This window comes from Trichosurus vulpecula, chromosome 1 (assembly GCF_011100635.1).
Source record: "Trichosurus vulpecula isolate mTriVul1 chromosome 1, mTriVul1.pri, whole genome shotgun sequence".
In the NCBI taxonomy this organism is placed as follows: domain Eukaryota; kingdom Metazoa; phylum Chordata; class Mammalia; order Diprotodontia; family Phalangeridae; genus Trichosurus; species Trichosurus vulpecula.
In genome coordinates this window covers 388218214-388237652 of record NC_050573.1, presented here as the reverse complement: position 1 = coordinate 388237652, position 19439 = coordinate 388218214, and the positions used below count along the sequence as shown (strand labels likewise).

Below are 19439 nucleotides of genomic sequence, written 5' to 3'. Positions count from 1 at the left end.
AAACCACTCCTGTTATCTTTGCCAAGAAAACCCCAAATGTGGTCACAAAGAGCTGAACATGACTGAAAATGACTGAACAACAACAAAATATCTAGACAGAAACTAGGGGTGAAGTTGATGAGTTCTTGGCTTGGAGTCAAGAAGACTCTTCTTCCTGAGTTCAAATCTGGCCTCAAACAAGTCATTTAATCCTATTTGTCTCAGTTCCTCATCTGTAAAATGAGCTAGAGAAGGAAACAGCAAACCACTCCTGTTATCTTTGCCAAGAAAACCCCAAATGTGGTCACAAAGAGCTGAACATGACTGAAAGTGACTGAACAACAACAAAATATCTAGAAAACAAATAAGTTCCAGTATATAAACACAAAAGGCCTTAGAGAAAACAAAATAAATGCCACTGAGTTGAAACTCGAAGCTTATTCACTTTTTTTCAAGAAAAACACCTTCTACCCTTGTTTAGAACCTTAATCAGATTATTTTAAGCAAAATTTTAATAAAGTTCGTTTATTTGTTTTATCAACCCATGGCAGTCAGAACTAGTGAATTAGAAAGGAAGGCTGCTGAGGGCACACAAGCTAAAAGTCATCAAGGGTAGTAGGTAACCGGTCAACAATAACAAAGGACACAAAAAATGTAAAAAGCAGGCCTCAGAATTCAAAATAATGTAGCAGGCTGTGGTCATTTAGTTTGGGAGCAAAGAGTTCAATATACCACTTTAATATCACTATACTCTCATAATTCTTATAATGAAGATGAGGAGGGGGAACGGAGGAAAGGAGTAAGTGTTAACACAATACCTACTACGTGCCAGCTACTGTGCCATATAAACACTTTACAAATATTATCTCATTTGATCATCACCCTGTGAAGATGCTAAGAAAAGTTTAAATTATGTTAATTTGAGGATAGACAAGTGTTTATTAGAATGATTTTCATCAAAAAATCTTTCAACTTTACTCTCAACAATGTTAGATAAATGTGGTGTAACTGCAGCCATTATGTGATGTTACTATCGCTAAATGATTCTAAATGATTCAACCATTTAACCTTCTGAGAAAATCAGAGCAAAACAGGAGAAGACAGTCTCCTATTTCATTATACTGTATTCTCTGAGGGAATGGAGAAGGGCCCAGAAGTGACTAAATTTAGCCAAATTACATTATGTTTCTTGTTTATACTGAATTTTATGCTAATACTTTTATTGACTATATACGTAGCAATGAGTTTAGAAATTGTCCCCATATTTCCTATGTATTTAATATGGGCTTAAATTGGATGTTTACTTATTTTTTTTTCCAAATAAATGGATCAAGTGAACAAGTATCCTAATACAAGCATAGAATACATTGTAATTTCCAAAAAGATTCAAAAGCAACAAAATACAAATAAAGTAAACACTTGAAAAGCCCATCTTTCTTACCAGGCATTTGCTTTATGTGGTCCAAACTACCAATGAGATCTTGACAACCTTCAGGCATTAAAACTGTTTGTTGATTTGGTTTAAAGGTACCAGAGACTAATTTGGACAACAGTTTATTTGAAGCTACTCCAGCGCAGCCTGTAAGGCCCAGTTGATTAAATATGGCTTCTCTCATCTCTGCTGCAATCTGAGATCCAATGAGTAATCTCACATGCAAAATGTCATTTAGGTTTACAGCTATAAAAACAACATACATGGTTAAATGTTAAATAAAGAGCTAGAAGGGGGATGGGAAGCCATCTCCCTTATTGAGTCTATATTTTTCCCCCTCATACCACCACACACTTTGTCTTATTTTCTCTGTTGCTCACAGGGTTGTTATAAGCCAAAGAATGATACTATCACCTCATTTCAAACACCTGTAACATTGCTAATATATTCTGTGAATATTCAATAAATAATTGTTGAGATTAAACCATTGGCTAATATGATTTTAAAAAGTGAGAAGAAAATCAAATTGCTAATATCAAAAATGAAAAGGTTGAATATACCACTAATGAAGATAAAATTAAAGTAATTATTAGGAGTTATTTTGCCCAATTATATGCCAATAAATTTAATAATTTAGTACAATGGAAAAATACTTAGAAAAATAAAAACTGCCTAGGTTAACAAAAAAGGAAACAATATCTAAATAAACCTATTTAAGAAAAAAGAAATTGAAAAGACAATAAATGAGCTTAAGAAAAAAAAAGCATCAGGAAATGGATTTACAAGTATATTCTGCCAAACACTTAAAGATCAATTCAATATTATGCAACATCCAATATTATTCAATTAATTCCAATATTAAACAAATTATTTTAGAATAATAGGCAAAGGAGTCCTGCTAAGCTCCTTTTATGAAAAAAATATGGTGCTGATACCTAAATCAGGAAGAGCAACAGAGAAAGTAAATTATAGACCAATTTCAATAATGAATACAAAAATAGTAAATAAAATACTGGCTAGGAGATAACCACAACATATCACAAAGATTAATGAAGGGATGGTTTAACATAAGGAAAACTATTAATAAACTGATTTTAACAATAACAAAAGTAACGAAAATCATATGATTATATCAACAGATGCACAAAAAGCTTGTGACAAAATACAATACTTGCTCCTATTAAAAATACTTGAAAGCATAGGCATAAAAGGATTTGTCCTTAATGATAAAAAGCATCTACCTAAAATCGTAAGTTAGCATTATTTGTAATGGGGATAAGCTAGAAGCTTTCCCAAAAAGATCAGGGGGTGAAATTGTCACCAGTGGTGACCACTGTCACCAGTATTACTCAATATGCTATTAGAAATGCTAGCAATAGCAATAAATGAAAAAGACATTGAAGGAATCAGAATGGGCAATGAGGTAATAAAATTGTCTTTTCTGCAGACAATATGATGATATACTTGGAAAATCCTAGAGATTCAACTAAAAAGCTAGTGGAAACAATGAATAATTTTAGCAAAGTAGTAGGATAAAAAACAAACACACATAAATCTTTAGCATTTCTATCTCCACAAAATCCTGCAAGAAGAGATAATAAGAGATACCTCATTTAAAATAACCAAAGACAGCATAAAATACATGAAAGTATATCTGCCAAGACAAACACAGGAACTACATAAATATAACTATAAAACACTTTTTACACAAATAAAGTCAGATTTAAATAACTGGAGAAATACTAATTGTTCATGGGTGGGCAGAACCAAAATAATAAAAATGACAGTTCTACCTAAACTAATATATTTATTCAATGCCCTCCCAATTAAGTTATCAAAAATTATTTCACTGAGCTAGAAAAAATAAAAACAAAATTCATTAGGAAAAATAAAAGGTCAAGAACATCAAAGGAATTAATGAAAAAAATGTAAATGAAGGTTTAGCAGTATCAGATCTTGAACTGTATTGTAAGGCAGTAATTATCAAAACTATCTGGCATTGGCTACGAAAAAGAAAGATAGATCAGTAGAAAAGAGAAGCTATACAATATACAGTAGTAAATGATTCTTGTGTTTGAAAAATGTAAGGATTTAAACTTCTGAGATAAGAATTCACTCTTTCGTAAAAATTGTTAGGAAAACTGGAAAGCAGTCTGACAGAAAAAAAGGTACAGACCAATATCATACACCATTTACCAAGATAAGGTCAAAACGGATACATGACTTAGATATAAAAGGAGATATAAATAAATTAGAAGAACATGGAACATACTACTTTTCAGACTTATAGATAGATAGGAGAAGAATTTATGAATAAAAAACAGATAGAAAGCACTGAGATGGTAAATGGGTAATTTTGATTACATTAAAATAAAAAAGATTTGTACATATAAAAACAATGTAGCCAAGGAAAACGGAAAACTGGTAAAAACATTTTATAGACAGTTTCTTGAATAAAGGTCTCATATCTCAAGTACGCAGGGAACTTTGTCAAATTTATGAGTCATTCTCCAAATGATAAATGGTCAAAGGATATGAACAGGCAGGGTTTGAATGAAGAAATAGAAGTTATATATAGTCATATGAAAAATATTCTAAATCATTATTGATTAGAGAAATGCAAATTAAAACAACTTTGAGGTATCTTCTCATACCTGTCAGATTGGCTAAGATGATAGGAGGAGAAAATGACATATTGGAGGGGATGTGGAAAAATTGGGATATTAAAACACTGTTGGTGGAACTGTGAACTGACCCAGTGATTTTGGAGAGCAACCTGGAATTATGCTCAAAGAGTTATGAAACTGTGTACACCCTCTGACCCAGCTATACCATTATTAGGTCTGTTTCCCAAGGTGATCAGGGAAAAAGGTCAGGAAAAGGAAAGACTTGTATGTTCTAAAATATTTATAGTGGTTCTCTTTGTGATGGCGAAGAAATGGAAAGTGAGGGGATGTCCATCAATTAGGGAATGGCTAAACAAGTTGTAGTACATCATTGTGATGAAAGAAACGATGAGCTGGTTTATTTTAGAAAAGCATGAAAAGACTTGCATGAAATAATGAAGAGTGAAATGAAAGCAGAATCAAGAGATGTTGGATACAATAACAGCAATATTGTTCAAAGAATAACTGTGAACAACTAAGCTATTCTGCATTATAAATATTCAAATCAACTACAAAGGATCTATGGAGAAAGATGCTATCTACTTCCAGAGAAAGAAATGATAAATAGAAATATGCATAGTATGGTTTTACACATACACACATACATACACACACAAAAAATTTTAATTAAAAAATAATGAATGACTTGATTAAAAGATCTTCCTATGAAAACCTTCTACGAAAATGTATATGTTATACAATTAGCTGTAGCTTTATGCTTTTTCTCTACAACATAATTTTAAAAACTGTGTTACACTTGATAATTTGAAATACCTTAATTATCATTTTGATAATCAGTGTGACAAAGTTAGCATATACATTCAATGAATATGAAAAATAAAAGGATTTTACCTCCCTTATAAAAAATTACCATCGTCACTAATAAAAATTTAGCTATAGCATTCACCTCTAAATATAACTGCAACCAATATAAATTTGACTTTAAAATACACATAAAAATAAACTGTTTACTGTAATTCTTTTCAAAATTATCTAATCTAGACATCTGGAAAATTGAGCTTTAAAGGAAACAGAATAAATAAATCATGCAAAAAATATGCAAAAAACATCTGATAAATTCTTGCCTTGGAGGTCTTTTCAGAATATGAAGGAAAAGTTAAGGTTATTGCTACTCTCTACCTTTGCTGAAGAAAAGGGAATAACTGGTTAATGAGAGAGAAGTACTGAAAACACTGGGAGAAGTTGATTTCACAAGAGTTAGGAAAAGAAATAGTAGGCACAGTCAGATTTTAGGAAACCAAGTTTCAAAAAGTTCAAAGAAAAGAGAGGTAATATTGTACGGCCAGAGTTTCTAATAGGGGGTGTCTAAAGAAAGATAGTTGGCTATAAAAAATAAAGGCCTGATATTATAATTACAAATAAGACTAATAGACAAAAGCAAAGGTTTAAATAGACTAATTTAATTGTACAAGGAACTCAACAGTAAGTTATGTGAAAAGTATAGATACAAAAGATAGTAAGGAGGGCTACACAAACTAAGGACAAATACTAAAAGCTGGCATGACCCTATAATGTTAATGTCAGGAAGGTTAAAGCCCCAAATGAACTTAGGCTTGTGAGAAATGCTAAAAACAATTTTCTAAAGGGCATTTTAGTAGCTATGGTGTTTCAGACAACTAACAAGGGAGTTCTAGGTCTTCTTCAAGGGTGAGATTTCCCTTTTTCAAAGGTGAGACAAGAGAAAGCAGAACTACTTGACTCTGTATTTTGTTTCTGTTTCTTCATCAAATAGGAGAAGGTAAAACAAATATGGCTAAAAGGTAAGTGAAACATAAAGCTGGATAAGAGACCACCTAGGTACTTTAATTCAAATTGCCAGGCACAGAAAAACACATCCCAATGAATTAAAAGACCTTTCAGATGTGATTCAGGAACAATTTTTGGTAATTTTTGAGAGATGGCAAAAGATGGAAATGATGCCAGAAGTAACTATTTTGAATAAGGAAAAAATGAGGTCTTGAAACTATGGTTTGATGTCAGAAGCAAAATTTGAGAATGTATTAAATGGATGAATTGTGGGCATTTAAAAAAGAAAGGACAGCTACCATGGGTTCACTAAAAACAAGTCATATCTAACTTAATTTTGTAGGATACTTCTACCTGCAGTTCAGAAGAACTGCACATATAATCTAGGTTTCAGGAATAAAAACAACAATAATCATGACAGTGATGAGGTTAGCTTTGTGGGAAAGATTAATAAATATGATTTATTTTGTCTGGCCCTTCTATCAAAGGTAGCCATGCCTCCCCATGCCAGAATGGACAGGGTGGGGGTGATACTGAAGCTGACAGGGCTGGCTGATACTTAGGAATATTCACAGCTAGGTATAAGAGGCAGTTAGGTGGCTCAGCAGATGAGAGTGCTGTGCCTGGAATCAGGAAGATCTAAGCTCAAATCCAGCCTCAGGCATTTACAACCTGTGTGATCTTGGGCAATTCACTTACCTTGTTTGCCTTAACCTACTAGAGGAGAAAATGGCAAACCACTCCAGTATCTTTGCCAAGAAAATCCCAGGGACAGCTATGTTCCATGGGGTCATGAAATATTGCACACAAGTAAACAACAACAAAACAGCTAGGTGAATGAATTGACCCTGATCTGTCAAAAACATATTAATGTTCACCAGCTACAGATGACAGAAAACTAAGAACAATAATAAATATCAAGATTCAGAAAAGCCACAACAATTTCGAAGTGGTAAACTAAGATGAAAAGTCAACTAAGATGTAAAAATGATTAAAATACCAAGATGCAAAAACTTGCTCTTGGGTTCAAAAGCAGGATGGGAAATATGATGTTTAGCACCACTTTATATGTAAAATATCTGGGGCTTTTAGTTGGCTACAAAGCCAATACGAACAAACAGTATAAATTACTTCCAGAACATCTAATACAATTTGGAACTGTAGTACCATAAAATACATTAACAAGAACAAAAGGAGTTTCACATAACATCAGAGTTGGAAACTATGTCAAGGATTCAGGTTCTTGGTGAAGACCCCTACCAATAGCAAATCTATTTTCTGAGGCCAACTCCATACTGGATAACTCTGGTTTCCTTATGTGGCATCAAGTTCACTTTGCATCTTCTACCCTTTGCTCTTAATTCTGACCTCTGAGGTCACTCTCAAAAAAGTCAAATGATATGACAGCCTTTCAAATACTTAAAGATCCCTATCATTTTTCTGCAGGGAAGGCAGGCTGAAATGAATTACTGTTAAAATGTGGGACTTTGAGCAACATAAAGAAACATGAAAGAACAGGTATCTACAGAAGAGAGGTATTAGGAGACGGGAGAAAGTCCCACAAAGTAAAGTAGAAGGAAACCAAAGACAAACTTAATCTACTTTGAAATTCTGCCTTTAGTAAGGCCTGGTGTGGGAATGATACAGTGAGGGGAAATGAAAAAGAACTCTCCTGAAGGAAAGGATGTTAGAATGTTAATTATTTTGAAGTTGGGGCAGGTAACTTTTGAAAACAGTATTGAAAACACTCAATAGTATAGGACTATCATGCCTAGCTATGACTTCCATATATCAATAATATTTGCTACAGTTTTCCAACTTTTAATGTAAAGATTAAATACTGCAGAAAGATTCTAAGGTTACCTTAACCACAAAGAGTAACATTGCCCCCAAAGCATAAAGTTGCAGTATAACAAAGTAACAAGTTGCAAAACACTCCTAATAGTTACTAAATGGGAAAATAAAAACTCACACTGATTATTGTAAATGTGACCAGAGACAGCCACTGAAGAATAGTCATCACTTTGTAGCTGATGCAGTCTCTTCTCAACTGTCTGGGTGACATCCACAAAATTTTCATCAAATCCCAGTCTTTCAACAATGGGACTGAATTCTTCCAATAACTCTAAAGGGAAATAATATTATAGTACTGAAGTGAAATTACAACTAAAATAGGCTATAATAATATAATTACACTATTTTAAAATAATCCAAACAGCATGATGTATATTTTATTAAACAAAAAAGTGGGTGAAGTTTCAAAATATAATAAAACTTCAGTTATGCAAAGACCAACTAACTTTGAGAAATTTAAAAAACTGCCAATAAAAGAAAGTTTACTCGAGGAATTTAGTAATAAATGTAATTTCAGGGTAGATCTTGAGGTCAGAACATATTTAATCCAATCTACTACTCTTCGATATTAAAATGATAAGACTGAGGTACTGGAAGGTCTCACATTAACGAAGAAAAATTAAGTTCTACTTACCAAATCAGGCAAGTAGATAAATACATTTTAGAAAAGGTTTTCAATAGGAGTTGAAAAGGATTTTCTAGTTAGCCCTGAGCTAACTGGCAAAACTGAGTAAACAAAGTAGACCACTACTCAAGTATTCCAGTTAGTCAAGTTTTACTGCATAACAAAATGATAAAACCAAAAGAACCATCAGATCTGATACATTAAAATGAAAACTCACTGTCCCTTGGGACTAATGTAAGACTTTACAATCGAATGCACTGAACGGGAATTTCCACTTTTCTCTGAGATATCCTACATTAGAAACAGCTAGACATTAGAAAGATAAATTGTTAGTCTGTGCTAGTGGGACAATTCTCAGGTTCTTTGTGTTCAATCATCTAAAAATGTAAAAGGTTATTTCTTTCTACTCATATTACTACTTTATCAGGAAAATATTAAAAATACTTCATATTTTATGCATTCCAACTTTGATGATACTAGGAAAACCACTTTCATAAAGCTAACAAGAGAATTTAATGATCATGAAGATCAGTTTCAGTCTACCTAGAGAACTTTTCTATTTATGAAGTGAGATTTTTTTTTTGCCGGCTCACATCTCTACAAAGTTTACCACTGGTGTCTAAGAGTCAAATTTATACTGTAAAACAGAATCCAATAAAAAGTAACAATATAAGAACGAAAAACTGGGTGCTAATACCACTTCAGTTACCTTTATTAACAAAAAATGGTTGTTATATATTTAATTGTATATATATCATTGAAAGAGAATCTGTCCATTAGAAGTTTACAATCAGTTACAACATCAAGGTGCATATCCTAATAAAAAACACAGACTTAGGATAAAAAAACATTAATCAGAGAAGGACTTTTGTTATAAACAGGTCAATGATAAGTATATCTGATATTTGAAGGATCTATGATTTCCTCAATGCAACAGAAAGTTTCTCCACCAAACACAGATCACCACCTATCTATAACTTGGTAGATAAGTCCTGGGAATTGCCAGAGAAACACAGGTTAAGTGACTTCCTGTAGGTAATACATGTAATAAGTGTCAAAGACCAGATTTAAACCTAGATTTTCCTGTATCCAAGATCAAGACTACATCACACTTCACAAAGCTGATATACTAAGTTCATTTGTAATAATCTGTACCCTGATACTACATCATGAAGATGGTATAAGGATAATTAAAATAATCTAAAGTCCATTAGTATGCCATTCTCAAAATTGGGAAATTATGCTCATGTATTTGCAATTCCTTCAAGTCCCTAAGATTCCTTTCTGTAAATTACTGCTTCAGTGAAAAATGTCATATTGATTTCTATAATCTTCCCTACTCCACACCCCTTACTTCACTCTGAAATGGGGAGAGGAGGACAGGATCTAGGGAAAAGATAACATCTAGATCCTACCCCAACACTGTACTTGGCAACCTTCATTAACCTTTGAGAATCCAACACTCGCTTAGTAAAGAAGTGACCACCCAGAATAAATAACTGCAAGTTAAATTACTAACCTTTCTGCTTTCAGCAATCATTACTGAGAACAATGAAATATTTTAAATGAAGATACGTAATTATAATAAAGAAGCAGAAGCAGAAAAAGACAAGGAAATTGCAAAATGTGGTGGTATATATTCATTTAAGATTTTTCTTTCAAGTTTCAAGACTTTTGGTCCAGGGAATCAAGAACCCGTAAGTTGCTAAAACCTCAGTTCACTACTAGTTGTACTACCATGGGGAAATCACTTGATTTTGGGCCGTTTCCTATCTGTTTAATTGTGATGATAAAAATTGCACTCAACTCATTTCTTTACAGAGGTAGGGAACTATAGGTGTATGTGTGTATACATACATACACACACACACACACAAACACACACATACAATATTACTAAGGATCGCTTGCTGGGTAGATTGGAAGATATATTCAGAAAAGAAAGTGATTAAATATATGTGTGTGTGTGTGTGTGTATAAAATTTTAGTCTCCTTAAAAATAATATTTGCATGATCTACCTCACAGGGTTGTTGAAAGAAAAAGAATTTTGTAAACTGTCATGTACCTATAGTATGAGTGGGCTGGTCTGTGAAGACCAGTCCTTAAAGTATGGAACTACTTCCTGCCTGGTTTCAGTCCCAGCTACCATGTGGATGACTCAGTGGTTGGTACTATGTGAGGATAGCTGCAGAGCTAAAACAACTTTTGACTCAGAGGTTGCTGAGCTGGATGAATATAAAAAAGGATCGACTAGCACTTTTCTCATTCTCTTTCCTTGATAGCTTTAAGTGAGGCCCACTTCAACTGGTCCTGAGAGTAGGGTAGGAAAGGGGTGCTAGCCCTGCTCCTCTTCCACACATGGCAACTAGGAGCACATGGACATCTTCGTGTTTATTTTTCTTCAATATTAGGTAAGTATTCCAATATGTACCTTTACAGGCAATGATGTTGTGAATTTGGGAGATCCAAAGGTCCCATCAGAATTAAATGTTGGCAGTAGAAGAGACTACAGGGATGATGATGGTTGATAGCAGTAGAAAGGGCTATAGATGGATGCAGAAAGACCTCAGGACAGAGGTAGCTTCAGGGAGTGTGACCCTTCAGAGTGGAGAGTGTGTCAGCTGTAGACTCCAGAAAGGGACTGACAAGCAGAGTAAGACCTTATAGGAACTTGACCCAAAGGGACGAAAGGCCCTTTAGTATCCCATGTGTGAGTAACCCTTTTGGATTATTGGGTTCCCTCTCCTTAAAAGTCTTCAAGCAAAAGCTGGATGGCCACTTGCTGGGCATGTTACAGTGGATATTCCTTTCATGTGTGGATTGCACTAGATGGCCACTGAGGTCCCTTCCAAATCACAAATTTTGTGATTCTGTGACCCTGTAGCCCCAGAAAGGATATTTCTCATGGGCTTCATCTGGCATAATTTTTTCAGCCCTTCACATTTGTAAGGACCAAAAGGAGAGACAATTCTCTATCTAGGGTTCTCCTTATTGGATACTCTAATTTTCAGGAATCTGTAAGGAAAAATAAGCATCTTTTTCACTTTTTTTTTTAGAACCTAACTGGGGAATCTGCTAGTGTGTTCCCTTTACATCATCCAAGTTTCTTTATGATAACTTCTGCTTGAGTCATTATATACTGATAAAGAGTTTGGTGATTAAGGAAGGTTAACAAGCATTAAGTGTCTAATATGTGTCAGGCACCATGTTAAACCTTGGGAGTACAAATAAAAGCAAAAATAAAGTTTCTGCCTTCAAGGAGCGCCATTCTAGTGGAGGAGACATGCAAATAACTATGTACATATAAGAAATATACAGTATACATGGAAGGTAATTACAGAGGGAAGGTACCAGCAAGTAGAAGATGGGATTTGAGTGGTGCCTTGAAGAAATCATTAGAAGAAATACAGGGGAATAATGGAATCAAGAGAAAGGGTTTTTTGTTTTTGTTTTTTAAGGATAAGAATGATAACTAACATTTCTACATTTACAAAGTGTTGGGTTTTTTTTTTGAAGTATATGGACATGTTTGCAGGAAGCAAGGAATGAGCCAGTAGATATAGAAAGAGGAAAGGTAGGAGAGACAGAGAATAATGTAAGGATCCAGAGCCAAGAGGAGAGCAAAAAGGACGAGATCAATGGCACAAGAAAAGAGGTTTCTTAAGGAGAAGGCTTAATTATTCCTACAAGACCACACCATTGAATGTATCCTCCAATCTTCTTACCTGTATTTTTTATATAGTTGTCTGGGTAAAGGCCTGAAAATGATAATATAGAACCAAATGCATGGGTTTTGAGACACCTATTTTTTCACTTTGACTTAATTCTACATTGTCTGCTGTGTTCCTGACATTTACGGTTACCAAAAAGTAGCATTTGAATACAGTTGTCCCTGTCGTAGGGCCTTTGGGGCAGTTTTTCCTTTTGCCTGAACACACTTTCCTTTTACCACAAAAAAGTCAATCTATAAACGATAAAGTAAGGAACAAGATTTTATACATGAAGAATGAAGTCTAAACAGCAGAGAATAAATCATTTTTTGATTTTGTGTTTAAGAGTATAGACTCACCTAAATTCCCATTTCCCCTAGTATCTTCTTTACCATACATAGGACTCCAGTAAATATTTGTGAATGAATATGGTAAACCTCTTACATTCTCAAATAGCACCAAGTGATAGCTCCCTATACTCTGGAATGGATCAGAAGCTGAACATGATAGCTATGCACATACGGTCTTGCCTTTTATCTCCATTTTCTCAGACTTAGTTTCAAACCATCTGTCTAAAGCAGGCCTTCACAACCTGCAGCCTGCCAAAGGATTCTGGGCAGCCTGTGAAAAATGTAGAGAAAAACATCCTCTGCATTTTTCGTGGGCTGCCCAAAATTTTTTGGCATGCCTGTGGGCCACTTATGGCCTGTGGGCCGCAGGTTGTGCAGGCCTTCCCTAAAGGGATGGAGCTACCCTGGCATGCCAACGGCTCAGAGGAAGGGAGAAGACAGAGATGGAAAAGGGAGAAAAAGAGCTGACAGTCATGAAGGAGTGAGAACTGACTTGCTTTCTCCAAGAAAGGGCTGCCACCTCAGACTAACCTGGCAATTACAGAGTGCTTTATTTTGAAAGTCTCTGAAGTTACTATTTCAAAGTAAAACTTTTATAAAGCAGAAGAATGGAAGACAGAAATATTATATAAGGAAAATATTTTTTCAAAATGTGAGCTATGAAAACATGAATAAATATGGTAGCTTTTTGCACCAACTGGTTGTTTATCCTTTAGCTTCTCATTCTCTCTTCAATCACTAAAATACTGCCAGCTCAGTTTTAATTATGTGGTGATTTTGGCTGCATTAGATTAGATTTAGTAGAAATTTAAAATCCTCAGAAGTAGATACTTATTTTATTTCAATGATTTTCAAAAATCAGTGAAGTTAATCAACATCTGCAGACTGCTGTAAGTACTGTCCACAACACAGTACATAATATTTCTTTATGGTTAATTTAAAAAATACATATGTTTACAATATCACATTTATTTAAAACTCAAAATACAAAGCTCTAAGTTATCGTTTCTATTTTAAGTTGTTTCACTTGGCGTTGCTCTTAATATTTATAAAGCACCAGTAAGGAAAAGCTCATCTGAAATCACTGAAAAAATTCCTATGACATTAATCTCAGTCAGCAGTATCTCCAACATGTAGATTTACCTTTAAGTAATCTCTTTCTACATAAAACTAGCAAGATCTAAGATGAAATTTTATGTGTGTGTGTATATATATATATATATATATATATGTATGTATGTCTAATGAAACTAAATAATACCACTTTACAAGCATTTGGAGAACCATCCTAGTCTATAAATTATACCTGTAACCTTGTATGATATTTCTCTATAGCGTGTCAGATCTTCTCCATTAACAAGCACCAGCTGTGGACACTTCTCTTTTGCATCTCTCACAGACATCAGTTTTTTAACTCCAAGCTTCCTGGCTTCATAGTTACAGGTGACAACCAAATATTTTTGCTGAACACCTACAGGGAAAAAAGTGTTAGGGGAAAAGTCAACAAGATGAAAGGAAATCAACTTAAAATTTTTTAAAAAAAATTAATTTTTTTGTAATACATTATAATGCAAAACATATTGGTAACAAAAATCTTTTTTCATTAGTAAAGTTGTAAGAAACAGAAACAGTGGTATCTCAAGCTATTAACTACTCAAAGGTTTTTAAGGTACCAAAATATTCCAACAATATTCTATATTAAATGTCTAAACTAAATTTTTATTAGCTAATCACAATCTTTGGGTATTATGCTTCAAAGAAAATTGGAGCATGAATCAGTTAAAACTCTGTAGGTGTTATCAAGAATTAGAGAGGGATAGAAACTGTATCTGTCATTTCATTGGTATAGAAAACACAAAGGTGAAAAAACTACCTCTACCATGTAGATCAGCACCTCTTCTCTCATAACTAAAGTTGTCTTAGCACTGAGAAGTTTAGTGACTTGCTCAGGATCACACAGCTAGTTCCTTTCAGAGAGAAGTTTTCCTGGCTTCAAAGAGACAGCTCTCTACCCATTTCACTACACTGCCTCCCTTCAGATATTATGAGATACTGACTATAATAGTGGAAAGTACACCATACTCACGTGCATCATAACACAAAAAGCACGAAACACTAATAGGTGAGCCTGTTTCACAGACGAGAAGAGTAATTTGTTCTATATTTGGGGGGGTTTCTTAACAGCCTATGACCTTAAAAGCCAGCTTTTTCTGGGGGTGTTTTCTTTGGTGAAATTTGAATAAAAGATGTCTAATATCTTCTCAGATGGTACAGAGATGTAATTAACTTTACTCTTAACTAATAATCACAGGCTATGCTCCACTAAAAATGTTCATAACTGTCAGAACTGTCAAACAAAATTAATTGCTAGTTGCTGCTAGTAAAAAATCACTTTCATCTTCTGAACATTTTGACACTGAATAAGGCAGTGTTTTATTTCAAGTACTAGCTTGTCATAATTATTAGGGATACCCCACCCCCAATCCTGATTACTATACTTGCTTCTTTGTTGGACTATACAGCAAAGTAAGATATTCAAGAAGAGTTACAGGCCAAGGGGAAGCAAAAGGTGAGAAGAATTTATGATTGGCAGCATAACATATTAAAAACTCAGTTTTACTCATTTTTTGAAGTCTATGTAAGTTTTACATGAAATATTTCAGCCAGGGCCCCATCTTCAGAAATAAATTATGTTGTAGAAGACAATTAGAGCTAAATTATTCCTAAACTTTTAATGATAAAAACAAGCTACTTTGCCTAGGTAGCAATTTACAAAAGATTAAAGTAGTATGAAGCACAGCAATTTAAAGCAAAACATAATATTTAATTCCTTTATTTTCCCCAAGAGTAATGACTAGTCGTTCTTCAGCTTCAAAAGTTCACTACAAGGTTCTTATGAACTCTTGTTTAAAACAATTTGCTTGAGGACCACAAGAAAAATATAAGACAGTTGCTTCATAATTTAACATGGATTTTTTATATGGTTTAAAATGGAATTTTACAGTAGCTTAAAGTATGTTTCCCTAGAGTATGCTTATGGAATTCCACAAGTTCCACTTTGAAGAACTCATTTTCACTCATGAATTTAACAAACATTTATTAAACACCCTTTATGAGTAAAGTACTTTTCTAAATCCAGCAAGTTCTATTCAAATATTAAGTAACAATTAGGTTGATATACAAGAAGCAGCTGGTGGCACAGTGGAATTCTGGGCCTGATTTCCGCAAGACTGAATTCAAATCTAGTCTCAGGAATTTAACAGCTGTGTAACCCTGAGTAAGTCATTTAACCTCTGCCTGCCACTTTTCTCCACTGTACAATGGGGATAATAACAGCACCTACTTTCCACTGATATTGTGAGGAACAAATGAAAGATTTATAAAGCACTTAGCAGTGTCTAGCACATAGTAGGTGCTATATAAATGCTTTTTCCCTTCCGTCCAAGAAACTCAATTCCCCAATTGCAATGAATGGCTCTGCATTGCCTTTATATTTCACAAAACTTCCACCTATTCCCGCACAGCTTTTTGCCTAAATGGTGAACTTAGACTCATACTGTGTCAGAGCCAAAACTTTTGAAGATTGGTTCCTCTAAGATTGGTCCTGTGAACTTTGGAGGTATTCTTCAGGGGATCCAACAAAGCCCAAACTATTCCCATTATGATACTTAGACATTTTAATTTCTAATACAGTATCAAAAGATATAACCCACATAAAAAGTGCTTTGGGGTCCTCAATAATTTTTAAGAATATAAAGGGGTCCTAAGACCACAAAGTCTGAGAACTGCTTGCTCAAATCCATCCTTCTTATTTCATGAAGAAATGAAGGTTATGAGAAAATAATTTGACTAAGGAAAGTCACACAGCTAGTGAATGGCAGAGTCAAAATCTGAAGTAAATTCTTCTGGTTTCAACTATGTATGTACTCTTACGTTTACTCCATTACTTCAACAATGCTATTTCTGTTGTTAATTTTCAAAAGTGCAAATATCCTGAATTTCACGTACAAGGATTGTGTTTTAGACTATTTTATACCCTTGGTGACGAGCACAGGGCCTAGACCATAGGAGGGGTTCAATAAATTGACTGTGGATGACAATGACTTTGATGCTGTAAGAAATTCCATTCCTTACCTCCAAATTTGTTTTAAAAAATCATTTAAACAAAATTTCAATGAACAGTTGTAGATGGTCTAAGAACTGATTAATTTTGAGCATATTCTATCTCCACCTTTTAGCCACTACCAAAGAAAATGATATATTCAGGGTTGAAGGCCATTTTATATTTTGGGCCACTGCAGGAGTTGCCATGGCTAAAAAACTTCACCATCTGGTGGCCAACCTTCTGGTGATGACAAAAGTGGCAATAATATCTGGTATTTATCAGGAATTATTTTTTCCCCACAAGAAATTTGAAGAGCATGCTGTTTCATTTTTTATCTCTCTTAGTACCTCATAGTGCATTATACACATAAGGCACTCAATAAAAGTTTTTGAATGACTATAGATCACATCAACCTCAAAATAACAGTGTTAGTAGTTATTCTCACTTTTTAGGATGGGAAATTCAAATTCAAGTCATTTACTTATGAATGCAAATAGAAAGTAAGCAGTGAAACCAACCTGAAGATCAATCCAGAAATAAAACTAAGCTATTTATTGGTTTTGCACTGACAAGTGTATGTACCCACATCTAAATTCCTTGCTGCCTCTGCTTCAGATGATCCATTTATAAAATCTATATGCCCTCATTACTATTTAATACTATTTAATACAGGACAGGAACCACTTTTAAAGTTTTACAATACTGAGCTGAGTAAAATGGAATGGAACACAGTAACAAAGAAAAACAATTCTAACAGATTTAATCCTTAAATATTAAAAAAGGAAAGAAAATATGTAAGTCCAGAAATACCTAAAGGTTTGCCTTTTAATTCTGGATGAGAGATCATTTCTACTTGTGCATAAAAGCAATCCAGGTCCACGTGTACTATGACTCTGTAGGAAGTACTTCCTGCCGGCACAACTTGGCCACGAACAGCTGCACCACATGCAAAAGAATGCAAAATATTTTCAGACTCCTTACGCTATGCTAACATGGTTGGGTGGTGGTAAAAGATGGCAAATGAAAAAAGTGGGGTCTGTCAAGCATGAGCTTTGTGTCTTTCTCTGATTTATCTTATGAGCCATGGCAGCTAAGTTACAGAATTTAGAATACTCCAATGGATAAAAACAAATAAAAAAACCTTTAACTTGACATTTATACATTTTCTATTTTTGAGCACAATTGCTTAATTCTGAAAAAAAAAATTCAACTTGATGTTACCCAATAATGAAAAAGCTGGTTAACTACCACCTAGACATTAACAGTAAAAAATAAATATCCTCTTGGAATAGAAAGTGATCCAAACAATAATCTCCAAAGATCTAAGTGTACCTGATTCCTTACAAGCTTCACAGTTCTTGGCCCACATCGTTAATATCAGTACCTCAAATGGGGGGGGAACAAAAGCTGTGTGTTTTACAGAGCTTAGCATCTCTGTTGCTAGACTTGAAAGCTCTTAGGCATTGGAGTGATAAGATCCAAGGCGAGGTTGCACCTGCTCTTTGGATAAGACTCATTCTGGCCCAGCCCTAGCCACAACAGAGCCAGATCTTTACAATCCAAGGCCCTTCTGGCTCGGGGAGCAAAGCCCTGGGTGGGGTAAAGTTGGCTGAGAAAGAGACTTCGCCAGGGGCGTGGGGGAGGGGACTGCAGCAACAAGCACTGCCCCTCCCTAACTTTTCACCCATCTTATCCTTGGCTTCCCAAAGCCAAGCTGGCAACAGACCAACTCCTGTGTGGAAGGTTTGGGAGGGCTTGCCGTTGGGCGGGATTTCACATATTCTCAAAACTTTAACTTGGTGGGAGGCCCTTTTATGTCTCGTTTTTTGTTTTTTTTTTAACAATTCTAAAAAATGTTTTCTGGAAATGAGCCCTTGCTTGCCTAACACGTGGAGAAGTAAAATGACCCTTAATCCTTCAGCACTCTGGGTTACAGTGGACACCCCGGCAACCTCTTGGCCTCACTCCTGCCCTCCTCAGGGCCGGGGCGACGCCAAGAAAACCAGAACCCGGGTGTGGGGCGCAGGCCCCGGCACCTCTGGAACCCTTGCTGGGGACTCCGCCCCTGGGGCGGGGACGCTCCCTCCACTTACCACCCCCCCCCCTCCCGCGCACAGGCCCCCTCCTGCCCGGCCTCCTCCGCTTTTCGGGGCCTGCCGCGCCCCTCCCCCTCTCCCCGCGGCCGCTCTCATTTCATTTACAAGGAGCGAGGCGGACGGCCTCCTTCGGCCCCGTAGCGCTCCGGGGGCCTCCTGCCGCCCCCAGGAGCTGAGGGTCCATTGTGTCTTCCTCCTCGTCCTCTTCTTCCTCGTCCTCGTCCTCCTCTTCCTCCGGCTCCACCCCCAGCGTGTCCATTCCGCGGCGGCCAACCGCAGCTCAGCCTTCCTGCCGCCTCCGCCCCTGTCGCCCCGGGAAACCACGGGCTTACAGGCCCCGCCCCCTCACGGCCTTCTCGCGGGCGCAGCGTCTGCGCGAAAGGACGAGGCCGACCACCCGGTTACCGGCGGGGCGCAGGCGCGCGCATGCGCTCGCTCCAGCCCGCCCACCTGCCTTAAGGGGAAACTGATAGTAACCCCGAAACATACGAGCTGTTACCTTTTCTCAGGCTGGGAAGTCCCTCTGGGACCAAGCTGGCGGTTAAGGTCCCCGCGAGAGAGAACGAAACCTCCAGACTAGCCATTTTTAGTTGACATCGGTAGAAATAGACATACATCACATAAGTACCCATCCTTTCTAAGGCCTCACCTCATCTATTAGCAAAATGGCCCAGTTCCCTAACTGAGGATTCGGGAGCATGCTGCCGGCTCTAGCCTAGGGTGCAACAGGAAAATCGGTGCAAAGTAATAGGAGTAACTTCGGTATCAAGAGATATTAGAGATCATTTTTTTTTTTTGGTTGTGAGTGGGGATTTCCCTTCCACCCCTCCCCCCCAAGAAGTCTCTCGGTTAAT

At 36.0% G+C, this 19439-nt stretch overlaps 1 protein-coding gene across 2 annotated transcripts in view; it reads right to left on the bottom strand.

Moving 5' to 3' along the window:
• POLI (DNA polymerase iota) overlaps positions 1-18943 on the bottom strand; it is a 33503-nt gene extending 14560 nt beyond the window's left edge. The window contains exons 1-5 of one of the 2 annotated variants that reach the window (XM_036741374.1): positions 18691-18943; positions 17300-17425; positions 13691-13855; positions 7817-7969; positions 1421-1657 (exon numbers count right to left, since the gene is read on the bottom strand). In XM_036741374.1, the coding sequence (XP_036597269.1) occupies positions 1421-1657; positions 7817-7969; positions 13691-13855; positions 17300-17425; positions 18691-18844 (835 nt within the window). In that variant the 5' untranslated portion in view covers positions 18845-18943. The remainder of the gene's footprint in view (positions 1-1420; positions 1658-7816; positions 7970-13690; positions 13856-17299; positions 17426-18690) is intronic. The other variant, XM_036741375.1, reaches the window with a different exon arrangement.
• Positions 18944-19439: the final 496 nt, after the last annotated feature.